At 53.3% G+C, this 13166-nt stretch overlaps 1 protein-coding gene across 13 annotated transcripts in view; it reads left to right on the forward strand.

Moving 5' to 3' along the window:
- The window catches only part of RNF144A (ring finger protein 144A), a 124915-nt gene that overhangs the window by 75714 nt on the left and 36035 nt on the right, over positions 1-13166 (forward strand). For 10 of the 13 annotated variants that reach the window (XM_047845160.1, XM_047845158.1, XM_047845162.1 and 7 more), the window contains 2 exons: positions 10791-10895; positions 11054-11114. In XM_047845160.1, the coding sequence (XP_047701116.1) occupies positions 10791-10895; positions 11054-11114 (166 nt within the window). Of the gene's footprint in view, positions 1-246; positions 8527-8596; positions 8907-10790; positions 10896-11053; positions 11115-13166 lie in introns of those variants that run through there. The other 3 variants (XM_047845168.1, XM_047845167.1, XM_047845169.1) reach the window with 3 other exon arrangements.

Here is a 13166-nt window from a genome sequence, read left to right on the forward strand (position 1 = left end):
ATCCAAAAGTGATCAAACAGAATTTTAGAAGCTAGTGATGATGCAATTTAGAAGACCTGATCACGGCGCGTGCTCGCCTTTCCAGAAGGGAAAAGCTTCACCTTGCCTCATTTTTTAGTTTTTTTTTTTTAAGTTTATTTATTTATTTTGAGAGAGAGAGAGAGCGCGCGAGCAGGAGTGCAGGAGGGGCAGAGCGAGAGGGAGAGGGAGGGTCCATACTGCCAACTCAGAGCCCGATGCGGGCCTCGAACTCACTAACTGCGAGATCAGGACCTGAGCGGAAATCAAGAGTCAGACGCTTAATTGACTGAGCCCCCCAGGCGCCCCTACCGTTCCTCATTTTAAATTGAATTGTACAGTTCTGTGCTTGAGGTTACAAGAGTGCTGACCTAGTGATCGTGCACAGGTTGAATATTCAGCTATTCGCGTCACCTTTCGCTGGTGTGGTGTTAGAAGGGATGTTGACATCACGTTTAAATTTCTGCAGATTGTCTCCAGCACTATTTGGGGGCCAGATGATCTGCTGTAGTGATTATAGGGACCTCGCTTTCCATCAGGCCTAACTCAGACCCAGCATCTGACCCTTCGGAAAGGGAAAATGAGGGTGTAGGGGTTTATTTTCAGATCATCTTAATTGAATTCTACTTGATGGTTCTTCCCATTCAAGGGGAGGGAGGAGGGGGGAAGTCCAGAAAAGAAAAAAAGAACTGTTTTCTTCCAACTATAAGAAACCAAAGAAGTTGCTTCTGAATTTAACCACGTTATAAATGGACCATCTGGGTGGCCTGCCTGTGTATGTTTCAGATGTCTAGGTTAGTACCGGGCACTAGCTGGCCGTCCCTGGCCTTCTGCAGGAGACGTGTTCTTCCTTCCTGGCCACGCTTCACAGGCCTTATTTCGCTTGTCTCCTGATGTCCCTGGGGCACCGGCACCTTCAATGTTACCATCTCCGTTTCACAGAGGGGGAGATGAGCTCGGCAGACATTTATGTCCCCATCTTCTGACTTGGGCTTGAACCAGCCGCTGGCTTTCCGAGGGGCTGGAACCCCGGGTTTACTCAGGACTTGTCATCACTGATCACTGAAGGGTCGCTGGCCTAAACTGCAGTGAGTCTGCATTGGTGTTGACGTGCGAGAAGTGTGTGTCGTTAAAGCCTCAGGAAAGTCACTTCAACCAGGAGGACAGGAAATTGCTTTTGACCTTTTCCTGAGATGGCGAAGGATGGGAGGGAGGGGGACGCGGGAGGGGCGGACTGACAGACCTCCAGCCGCTTACTGCAGCGTGTTGGACTCCTTTTCATTTCTAGGGGAAACGCCAGGGTGAGGGAGAAAGTCTGGGTGGATTAGCGAATCCGCTTTGTGGACATCGCCTCCCTCTTGGCGGAAGCGAAGTCTTCCTCTGTCTCCACCAGTGGAGTCCAGTCCCCTCTGCCCTGCGCCTCTGGGCGACTTTGCTGTGTCTCCGTCACCTGCTCCTTCCCTGGCCTTTCACCCGCTTTCGCTGCTGCTGTTTGGGGTTTCTGTTCGTAGAGAATTGTAGTAAAAACAAGCAACTCTAATTCACATCAAATGCTTAATGTAAGCCAGGGGACTTTGAAAGGGGGAAGATAGCTCTGTTCCCTCAAACATGGGGTACCTGCAGCTCTCAGAGATGGCGTGACAGCAGAGATTTTTTTTTTCACCCCCAGGTATTAAAAATTAAAATGTTGAGAACAGTTCCGCTCGTTTCTGCAGCGTGAATAGGGGAAGCAGGTGCGTGTTGACCGACCGAGAGTGGGGCAGGTGCCCACGCCCCATTTCTTCCCGGTGTGGGGCCTCACGTCACCCCAACCCACCGCCACGGCCACAGCCAGAGAGTTGTGATGTCCCGGGGGACAGACGTGGGGACGTGGGAAAGAGCGAAGAGAGAAAATTGTGCGAGACCAGAGGACGCCCTCTTAATAAATAATCACGGAAGAGTTACACTTAAGTTCTGAGGTACATTGATCTTGAGAAGGAAAGGGTTCATGGGGAAACTGACTCTGCAGTCCGGCGTCTCTACCTTGAAATACAGGCTCTGTTTCTGACCTCGTAGGCCTCTTCGCCACATCCGTATATGCTGTTCCCCAGGAGTTAATGGTGGAGCCCATCCTGGAGCGAGCCGAGACTCGTGGTCTGTGTAGTCGATGCTCTTCCTACAGTGGCCAAACGATGGCAAACTGTGGCACACAGAAAAGTTGGCCTGACTGGAAGAAGGTCAAAAAGCAATTTTGACTGGTCAAAAGCAATTTCCCGTCCTCCTGTCCCACTACTCTGGACCCCACGCTTTCTGCCTCCTGTGTGGCCATGGCCGGGCGTGGGAGGTGGATAACCCAAGGCTGCCCTCAGAGCGCCCACTTTCCAGGCAGGTAGCACATTGCTCATCTCCCCCCACGTCTACACTGCCGATTTCTGGTCGGGACCCCCTCCAGGCCCCGCCGGCTATGTCACTGTTATACTTTAGAAAGCAGTGGAAACCCCAGCAAAACCCTCCCCATCTGGCCCCATCACACCATGACACCCCCACTTTTGCATGCCTGCCGTGATGGCTCTGTCCACACTCACGTGTCCTTCAGTAGCTAGTTCAAGTGACCCCCTCTGTAGTTGAGACTCTTCTTGAGTGGAAATGCCACCGTGCAGTTGGGTCCCTCCCTTTTATCCAGCCTCAAAGCTCCATTCCTGACTCTCTCTGTCCACTTCCTCTATTCCTACGCTCAATGGTTCCAAACTATCGGAAGCTTCCAGCTCCTGTTATTTTCTGGTTCCTTTCGTCCAACTGTGTTGTCACGATGTCTGCTTACCTGTACCCTCCACTAGAGGAGCAGGGATTTGGTTTTGTGTCATTGTGGAGCTCACACAAAATGTTTGTTGCTGGAACGGCAGGCAGCTTGAGTTCTAAAATGGCTCAGGTGTTTCTCTGACTGTTCTCTTCTTCGCTGTCACAACTACTCTTGCTCGGATCCTGCCTCTCCTCCTCTGAGACAAGTCTGAGAAATGTCAGTGTCTTCAGAGTTAGAGGAAGCTACCTCTGGCTCGCCCCAGGGTAGGAGTGAATCCTGGGAAGTAGTTTTCAAAGGGTCCTGCAGTTCAGGGTCTCTATTCAAACCAGAGTCTACAGGGGAGACTGAAACCATGTGAAGTGGTTGAACACAGGCCTGCTCTGCCAGTATGGTGTTTGGGGGCCACGAGCCCGGTGGATTATCTCTGTCCCAAGTGCTCTGAGCACCCTGGGCCTCTGAGGGGCACAGACTCCCGGCCTCTTCTCGTGGGCTGGGGGCTCCGTGGTGTAGAGGGCCTCTTCCTAGTCTGGGGTCTCTAGATGGGAAAAGGCACACTTGCAGGCTGAGGTGCCTTGGGGCCCAGGGCTGAGAATGGACCAGAGGGCTGGGGCTTCCAGCTGCCAAGGTGACAGCCATGTGGACACGTAGCTCTGCAAGGCCTTTCTGTGTCGATGTGGCCCACATGCTTGCTGATCTGCATTGCCTCAAGGCGTCACCCAGACCCCTCGGATTCTCTGTCCACGCCGCTCACAGGCGTGCCAGCGTGGTTTTTGTTGTAGGGTCCCCCTGAAGCTCTACCTGGTGGATAGAAAAGGATAGGGAATAACATTTGTTAACTGCTGGTGACTTACCACATGCACCTGTCATAAAACCCTGTGAAGTGGGCAGAATTCTCCCATCTCACGAGGGGCCACTGGAGCCCAGAAAGACGAAAAGGCCTGCTTAGACTGGCCGCTTGCACCCAGACGTGATGCTTATCCACCAGCGGCCCCTAAGACAACGCTGACTCCTGGCGCCTGCTTTTCTGGGGAACTTCGCACAGGGCTAGAGGGCCGCTCTGGACTCATCCGCGTGCTGCTCTCGAGGTCATACATCCCTGGATCCTGGCACCTTCCAACCCAGAACGGGCACTCAGAGCCTGCTTTCTCTGTCCCCGTCTTGTGTAGTTGACTCTCCATCCCCAAGCCCACCTCTGTGTTCGCATCCAGGAGACCCTTCCAGGTCTGTGGCAGGTGGGGTCCTGGGCAAGGTGCCCGGATGGATCCACCCACCCATCTTCCCCGCCCCTTCTTATCTGAGGTAAAGAACAGACAAACCGTTGGTATCGCCATTGGATGGAATCATCCTCAGTGGTGTGGACAGAGGAGACCGCGTGGCCTGAAGAGGTGGGATGCGCGGCCTCTCCCTCTACTGGAATGAGCCCTCAGGCATCCCCAGCTCTGAGCAGTTGCACCGCTTGGGTCCTCAGAGTCATATACGTGCACCCCCTTCTCTCAGGCCTTTACCCCACACACGCGTGATCCCAGAGCCGCACTTAGAAGCATGCGGACTCCCTTTGGCAGACGTCCCCCCGGGGCTCATCTGTTCTTGCACGGTTTTGGCTTCTAGACTTTGCTCGGGGGTGAATCTGAATTTGTTGAGTGGATGGCATGCTGGCCTCTTAGTGTTCCCATCTCTAGTGTACGTGTTAACCCCATCCCACCAGACACCTCTGACCTGCCTTCTTTGTGAGGAAGGTGAGGTTTGGTCACTCAGTTTTGCTCCTCTGTGGCTTTGGTTTTTCACACTCAGCAGGTAGAAAGCGTCGTCCACACTTGCTGTTTCCCTTGCAGCTTATTTACAGGTGTGGTGGGAGGAGGGTGTGACCTCTAGGGAGGAGGCTGTGCTCCCCAGAGGAGGCTGTGCTCCCCGGAGGAGGGTGTTCTCCCCAGAGGAGGGTGTGACCTCGAGGGAGGAGGCTGTGCTCCCTGGAGGAGGGTGTTCTCCCCAGAGGAGGGCGTGACCTCTAGGGAGGAGGCTGTGCTCCCTGGAAACGGCTGTGCTCCCTGGGGAGGACTGTATGCCCCCTCAAGGAGGCTGTGCTCCCTGGAAGTGACTGTGCTCCCTGGGGAGGACTGTATGCCCCCTCGAGGAGGCTGTGCTCCCTGGGGAGGAGCGTGTCCTCCCTGCAGGAGGGTGGTGCACTCTCTGGGACCTGTCCACTCCCCACTGGCCAGCTCGGCCTCTGCACCAAGGAAGGGAGTGCAGGAGCCCCCGGTCGGTCACTGTGCAGGAGAAAGTCCTCCTTCCCCTGGGGTATCCGTCCTGCGGAGAGCAGCAGTGCCCAGGCTCCCGAATCCCCAGCAAGCCCGCAGGTTGTCAGAGCAGGATGGGGCCCCCTTCAGGCCATCCTAACCATCACCTCCCGGCTTCCCTCAGCCCCGCACTGCACCCCACTCTGGGTCTCGCCTCATTGGAGCCCGCCAGGCACTGGGCACGGCCCAGCTCTCGGGACGTCCTCCGGCGCTCCGTCCACAGGGCTGCCTGTGCCTCGTGCGGGACCCCGGGGGATGCCGCGTTTTGATGGTCAAGTTTTCCAGTCCCTAGTGGCTTCAGGCCGGGCTGTAGGATGTGCCCAGTTCCCGACCCGTGAGCTGTCACCACCACCGCTGCCCGAAGCCGGAGCGCCACGTGGCCCTGATGGGGACCGTGGGCCTGAGCCGTTTTACCTGGTCTCCCTGCCCCGCTCAGATCTCCCCTCCCCCCGCTGAGACTGGGTTCTCGTGATGTAGCCTTTGATGGGGCAAGTCCAGTCCAGCCCCAGGTACTCTGTTTGACACCCCCAGTCATCAAGACAGCCTTCTGGCGTTGTGTGCCTCGCGTGGACCTGACACGGGGACGGACACTTCCTTCTCTGCCGGACTGTGTTGAATAAGCAGCCGCCCCATCCAGGACGGTCCTCACGTCACCCGCAGCTGGCTCGTGTCTCTCTTTGCTTTGATTGTTGTGAAGTGAGGGCCCCCCAAGCCTCCCCCTCGCCCCACGAAGCTCCAGAGGTCCTTGTCACCAAAGCAGGTGCTCCATGCCTACTGGCTGAATCGACCTAGACCCCAGACACGTGACAGAGCCGTGCCTGAGGACCTCCACCTCGGTGCTCTGGAAGGAGAGGGTTCCACGCCAATCTGTCACTCCACATCTTTACCCAGCATCTGTAATCACAAGCCTACGAAGGGCTATAGGACGCCTGTGTCCCCGCGTGGGGGGCCAGCCATGCGCTGATACCCGAGGGGGCGGTGGCTGCAGGCGGCTGCAGAGCTGAGGCCCAAGGAAGGCGTGTGGTGCTCGCCCGCCCGGTGACCGCAGCCGCCACAGGTTGGTCTGGTGGCTGGAGCGGGTTTGGCGGCAGGCTTACCCCGGGGGGCTCGGGGAGGTGAAGCTCCTTGCTCACATCTGCCAAGTTGGTAAGCTGGGATGTGAAGCCAGCTGTGCAGTTCCGGGGTCCTTGCCCTTCAAACAGTGCTCACTGGGGTCCCACCGCCGTTGCGTGGACCTGCCTGCACGTGATGTTCCTAAGTAGTGGATCCCTGAGGAGCATTGGCTCCTCGGGCCCCTCTGAGCACGGTTTCTGGAGTTTTCTCCTGCTCTCAGGATCTTCCACAGCCGCCAGGCCCTCAAGTGAGAAAACACACAACCTTCAGACTCGCTGTAGCCGAGGCAGGGCCCTGCGTCTCTGTGGCCCGCTTCTGCTCGGTGGGAAATGGATTGCCGTTCCTCTTTGGAACTGGGTTTCAGGCTGTTGGAAGACGAAATGGAAAAGGAAATTCCTGGAACATTCTGTGGCTCTCGACACCTCCCTCCCTCCTTCTGCCCTTTGTGCAGCAGACACCCCCTTTCCTGGGATGTCCTTGCCCCAAAGGAAATTCCTGGAACATTCCGTGGCTCTTGACACCTCCCCTCCCTCCTCCTGTCCTTTGTGCAGCAGACACCCCCCTTCCTGGGATGTCCTTGCCCCTCTGGCCAGCATGTCACCTCTGGGAGCCTTCCTGACCCCGTCCGGGTGGGGCCCCTGTCCTCCCACTGGGACGTCGGGCACAGTGCACGACCATGACCTGCAGATGAGCCCCTCCCCCCGCAGCGGCTGTCCGGGGCTTGGTGTCTGGGACCGTCCTTGCATCTGAGCGTCATGGGCACGTACAGATACATTCCTGGCTGACTCAGACTTTGCCAGTTTAACCAACTGAGCCACCCAGGCGCCCCTAGACTTTGCCAGTTTAAAGAACATACAATTCTCCGTTCTAACAAAAACACTGATGAGGTCACTGAAGATGCATAATAGATGATTACATTTGAAAGGGTTGTTAATTGAGGAAGAAGGCAGAAATTAAAATCCAGAAACAAAGACTCACCTGTCTGGACTCTGGCACGCGTGAGTGCCCGCTCCCTTACTTACAGAGTATGCCTTCGGGGCCATTCTGAGCTTCCCCCAGCCTTTGTTTTCTCATCTGGGAAATGGAAGGCTGTGGGTAGTGGGCTAACAGCTAACGTGAAGACCTTTGATCACTGGGAGCTATAATTAATATGATAGCAGGAAGTCCATTGATATCTGCTTTTGTACTGCGTAGTTTACTGAGCTTCTCTGCCCATTTTTGTGCCTTTTAAGACATCTTTTAGCTATTAAATTGAAAACCATGACTTGTGAGTCATGACCCACTGCGTATCTGGAAGAAGACCGGGCTTGTTTTCAGTGGATGGTTGGTCAGACACTTAGATCATCTCTCTTTATGTAGTAAACAAATTGATGCTCCCAGAGCGTACTCGTTATAATCATTTTGCAAACAGCACAGATGCATCTGAGGGGCCGGGGATGTTCGCTCCCAGCCAGATGTGACACACTCATCGTTGCTCCATGCCAAGTCTGTTGTGTTTTTTTTTAATGTTTTTATTTATTTTTGAGAGAGAGAGAATCAGACACCGAGCATGTGCGGGGGCGGGGCAGAGAGAGAAGGAGACACAGAATCGGAAGCAGGCTCCAGGCTCCGAGCCATCAGCACAGAGCCCGACGCGGGGCCCGTGAGAGCATGACCTGAGCCGAAGTCGGTCCCTTGGCCGACGGCGCCACCCCGGTGCCCCAAGACAAACTGATTATAAACCGTAAACGAATCCTCTTGTGGCTACGGTTTTGGTTTGTTTTTATGCCTGTGACTGTAGGAAACACGCACAGGTAGACAAAGCGCAGGAAACGGGAGTCGCTGTTTGCTTGGCTCGGGCCGCATACCAAGAATTGTGTCGGGCGCTTTGACGTTCTTTCTTTCAGTCCCCAGAGCCCAGCAAGCGGGGCATCCCTATTTTATGGCTGAGGGAGCTGCGGCCCGAACCCGCCAAGGAGCCCGGCCGTGGCCTCTGCCTACAAGGATTCCATGAGTCTGTCTGGCTCCAAAAGCCTGTGGTCTTTCTCCCTCCACGTGCGGCACGAGCCATAAACAGGACATTCCACGTTCGTCTTGGCTGTAAACACACCATTGCTGTGAGGGTCGCGGCCGCCAAGCCGCAACATTGCTGTTTCCCCGAGCAGCTGCTGCGACGGGGCCCGGGCCCACCGGAGGCTCCGTGTGACTGCTCCCTCTTCCTCTGCCGTTCCCCTGCTTATGACCTTGGTTCCGATGAGTGGACCCCCGGGACCACCCTGTGCCTTGTTGCGGGGCTCATCCACGCCTGGTTCTCCGGGAGCTCTCTTCCCAGCCGTCGTGCCGGTAAACTGTGGTCTGTGAGTGACAGACGTTCGGAGCGACTGCACTCACGGGGGGGCCCGGGCAAGACAGAGGAGGGCAGGCTGAACTCGGGGCCGGGGTCTGGGCACCAGCGTGGCAGGTGACAGGTGAAGCCACGCGTTCTGTTTAGCGCTCTGGAGGGAGGCTCCGTCCGCGGAATGGCTCCTTCCGAGGATGACCTTGATTGGTATTTTTAAGAGAAATTGCTACCTGGGGTCTGTCGTGGACAAGTATCCTCATGTGCTACGACGGTGGAAATTACCTGTTTACATCAAATTATTCTTTACATAATCAGGCATATGCTGCTTTCCACACGGTCTTCTGGATTCTCTTGCGTGAAGTTCTTACAGCTCCACCAGGAGGTGGGTTAAAGCGCCCCAAAGTGCAGGTCGGGAAAACGAGGCTAGTAGGAGGAGAGGAAGACTTAGCCCGGGCATAGGGACAGGGACAGTTGAGGCACACCCATTAGCAATGACCACGCATCCTTCTAGGGAAATGCGGAACACGTCTGGGGGGAGGTGGAGGCTTGGGAAACATAGCTTATGGGCTTTTGTCGATGAACCACTATTACTTTTAATAGTGTTATTATAACAGTGGTGTTGGCCTCAGGAACCCCAAATATTGAACTGGGCTGTGATCGCAAGTTGATTTGAGGATGCTGTTGTCATTTTTAAACTGGTTTCTCTTCACTTAATGGCCCCAGGTTTAGTACTCTGAGTTCTTCTCTGAGCTCTTCAAAGTCTGTCTCTGTTTACTTTTGGTAGTGAGCTTACTGGGGAAAGCTATATCTTTTCTTTTCTTTCTTTCTTTCTTTCTTTCTTTCTCTCTCTTTCTCTCTCTTTCTTCCTTCCTTCCTTCCTTTTTCTTTCTTTCTTCCTTTCTTTCTTCCTTTGTCTTTCTTTCTGTCTTTCTTTTTCTTTCTTTCTCTCTCTCTTTTTCTTTTTCTCTATTTCTTTCTCTCTTTCTTCCTTTCTTTTTCTTTCTTTCCTCTTTCTTTCTTTCTTTCTTTCTTTCTTTCTTTCTCTTAATGTTTATTTATTTACTTTGAGAGAGAGAGAAGGAGAGGGAGAGAGGGAATCCCTAGCATGCTCTGAACTGTCAGCACAGAGCCTGACTTGGGGCTCTATCCCACAATCCGGGAGATCATGACCTGAGCTGAAATCAAGAGCCGGATGCTGAACCGACTGAGCCACCCAGGCGCCCCCATGTTTTTTCTTTTAATTGGACTTTATAATGTGCTTTGCAGGGGAGTGTGGGCTTCCCAGGCTGGTAGACTGAAGCAGGAGTAAATTGGCACGGGGTACACCCTCATCATCCTCACTAGAACCCTGCTGTGCCCCCCGCTTTTTCTGTTTGACTGACCTGAGACTTTGCAACAGTCCACCCTGTAGGTGAGGTTGTAGTAAGTTATCACTGAGTAAGCGGGGTGTCAGTGAGTAAGGATCGGCAGAGGGTCCTAAGGGGGAGCGTGGGGGCATTTCCGAGTCGGATAGGCTGGGCTTGAATCTGGGCTCTGCCCTTGCTATCTGGGTAAGCTGGCAAGTTCCTTTGGTGACTCAGTGTTCACACCTGAAATATGGGACAGTCATGCCTGTCCTGTAAGAGTGTTCTAAGGAGTAGGGGCGGCTGGGTGGCTCAGTCGGGTAAGCGTCCAACTTCGGCTCAGGTCATGATCTCGTGGTCTGTGCATTTGAGCCCCGCATCGGCCTCTGTACTGACAGCTCAGATTCTGACCTGCCTCAGATTCTGTGTCTCCTCCTCTCTCTCTCCCTCCCCTGCGTGCGTGCACACACACACACACACACACACACACACTCTCTCTCTCTCTCTCTCTCTCTCAAAAATAAATAAACATTAAAAAAAAAAAAGAATGTTCTAAGGAGTACATGAAACAATGGAGTATAACAATTGAGTCTGGTGCCCGATGTCTAATATGTATTTGAGAAATATTCTTTCCCGACCTTCCTCCTCCTCTTAGACTCACTGGCTTGGTGTTTGCTGAGGTCGTGTGCAGGGGTCCCACCCGCAGCCTCAGTTCTGTGACCAGCATGGCACAGGGGGTGCCCCATCAGTACTCGAGTGAATGAAACCTCTCATTCAGTGGTTGCTTTGGGCGACCCAGGGAAAATACGAAACCGTAAGGGAACAACGTGCTCGATTCATCACCTCTTCCGCACCTGCTGAGTTTTCTCCCTTAAGGAAGTAAAGATGTTTACAGATACTTCTCTGATTTTTTTTCTTTTCAGTGCCTGAAACAGTATGTCGAGCTCTTGATCAAAGAAGGATTGGAAACTGCGATCAGTTGCCCCGATGCCGCCTGCCCTAAGCAAGGCCACCTGCAGGAGGATGAGGCACGAGTCCCCGAACAAATCCGGTTTTTAACGTGTGCAACTGTGCCCTGCTCGGTTGGCTTTGCGGGTGCTGTGGGTTCGGTTTAGGCTGACCTGGTATCATAGTCTAGCCGTCGGCTTGTTACACTTCTTGTTTGCGTTTTTTGTTTTCTTTCTAGATCGAGTGCATGGTGGCGGCTGAAATTATGCAAAGATATAAAAAGCTACAATTTGAAAGAGGTAGGTGGCCTAGCATATTAGCCGGTGATGATTCCTGTGATAGAGGAAAGGTAACTCGGCGGGGAGAGCGCTTCTGGTGGATAGGATTACGCATCATTTGGCTACCACAGTGAGAGAGTCCATGTAAATTGGATTTCTGAAATTTGTCACTCTCAAAAAAAATTTTTTTTATGTTTATTTTTGACAGAGAGCACGTGCAAGCTGGGGGAGGGGCAGGGAGACAGGGCGAGAGAGAATCCCAAGCAGGCTCCTTGCTGACAGCACAGAGCCCGACGTGAGGCTTGATCTCACAAACCGTGAGACCATGACCTGAGCCAAAGCCAAAGTCAGATGGACGCTTGACCGGCTGAACCACTCAGGCACCCTGTGAAATTTGTCACCTTGAATTCTCTGCAGAGCTCACAGTTGGAAGGACTGTTGTTGGGTCATAAGGTCATTTGGTCATAAGAAGGATTCATGAAACATAACTCGTTTACAGGGATTTGGCCTTAGGGGGTGTTCTAAAGAGATTTCACCCTCACGGGGTGTTGTTATTCTTCAGCCGGGTTAGGACTAATAGTTTGAGGACCAAATCCTGGGACCTATGCAGAATTTAAAAGATCCAAAGGCACACAAGGAAGTTCTGAGACCAAGCATAGGTGAGTTATGATGACTGCCATCCTGACAGGAAAGCACCCTGGTCCTCCACATTCACTGTGCACCTGGTGCTGAGTCCCTGGTCTCAGTAAGTGTCCGGACAGCCCTGCTGGTTGTCGTCATGTGTGAACAGGACACCCCAGAGACTAACTAGCTTGCCTGATTTCCACCTCTAGTGGGTGGGGCGCGGTGTGGACCAGATCCCCCTCAGGCCCCCAGAGGGCCCTGCACAGCCCTCGTGGTGGGAGCCGGACCTGCCGTAGACCTCGGGGTTCTCCAGGAGCACGGTGTGGCATGTGCAGAGCAGCGACGGCGTCATTTTCGAGGTGGCCGTCGCAAAGTGTTCACATGGGTTGGACATCCAGGATTGGTCTTTAGCTTTGCTCTCTGAAGTGTGCCAGGGTCATCAGATGATGTTCTAAAGAGTCCATCAATTCCATTTGCCTTCATTTGCATATATGTCCTGGACCTTGGGCTCCTCTGAAAAGGAGCAGAATAACAGATGTGGGTAGGTGACGCTCCTTACGCAAAACTTCACTGTGCAGATAACGCATCCGGACTCTGACCTCAGCTCAGGTTGGAATGGTCCGAGCATGCCCTCCCCTCTTCCCGGTCTGGTACCCAGAGCCTGGTCTGCATCGGGTGCTCACGACTGAGACACAACCCTGGGAAACACCATCAAGATGGGACTGGAAGGCAGAATGGACCAGAGCAAAGTATCAAGAGATTCCCAGCTTAGCTGAATGTGGAAAGTTTTTTCTTTTCTTTTTTTCCCCCATGTTTATTTTTGGGAGAGAGAGAGAGTGCACAAGAGTAAGAGAGCGAGCCCGAGCCAGGCAGGAGCAGAGGGAGAGGGGACAGAAGATCCGAAGCAGGCTCTGGGCTGACAGCAGACAGCCCAATGCGGGGCTCGAACTCGCAAACCATGAGAGCATGACCTGAGCTGAAGTCGGACACTCAACAAACTGAGTCACCCAGGCGCCTCTTCTCTTTCTCCTCCTTCTCCTTCTCCCTCTCCCTCTCCCCTTCCCCCCCCCTCCTTCTTTTTTCCTTAAGAAATGCTAAAGATAGTTGCATTTCTTTTAGAGGCTTACTTCTGGAAAACAAAAAAAGGCAGTGTGTGGCCAACTTAAAAAAAATAAAATCAAACAGGATTTTGATGGCACTGAAATTGTTTTCAAGAACCTGCTTATTTATTTAAATGCCATATATCATTTAGTTTGGGGTGGTTTACAGCTTAAATGTAATGCCATGTGATACAAGAGTCAGTATGTGGAGCTATAAAATTGATGAATTCGGATTTCTGAGACTTTCAGGCTCTCCTGAAAATATTTTCTGGAGAGAATCCTGACAGAAACTGGCAGTTATTTGGGTTACAAGAGAATTAACTTTCCTGGCCTGGAATTTAATTTAAAA

This window comes from Prionailurus viverrinus, unplaced genomic scaffold, assembly GCF_022837055.1.
Source record: "Prionailurus viverrinus isolate Anna unplaced genomic scaffold, UM_Priviv_1.0 scaffold_33, whole genome shotgun sequence".
NCBI lineage: Eukaryota > Metazoa > Chordata > Mammalia > Carnivora > Felidae > Prionailurus > Prionailurus viverrinus.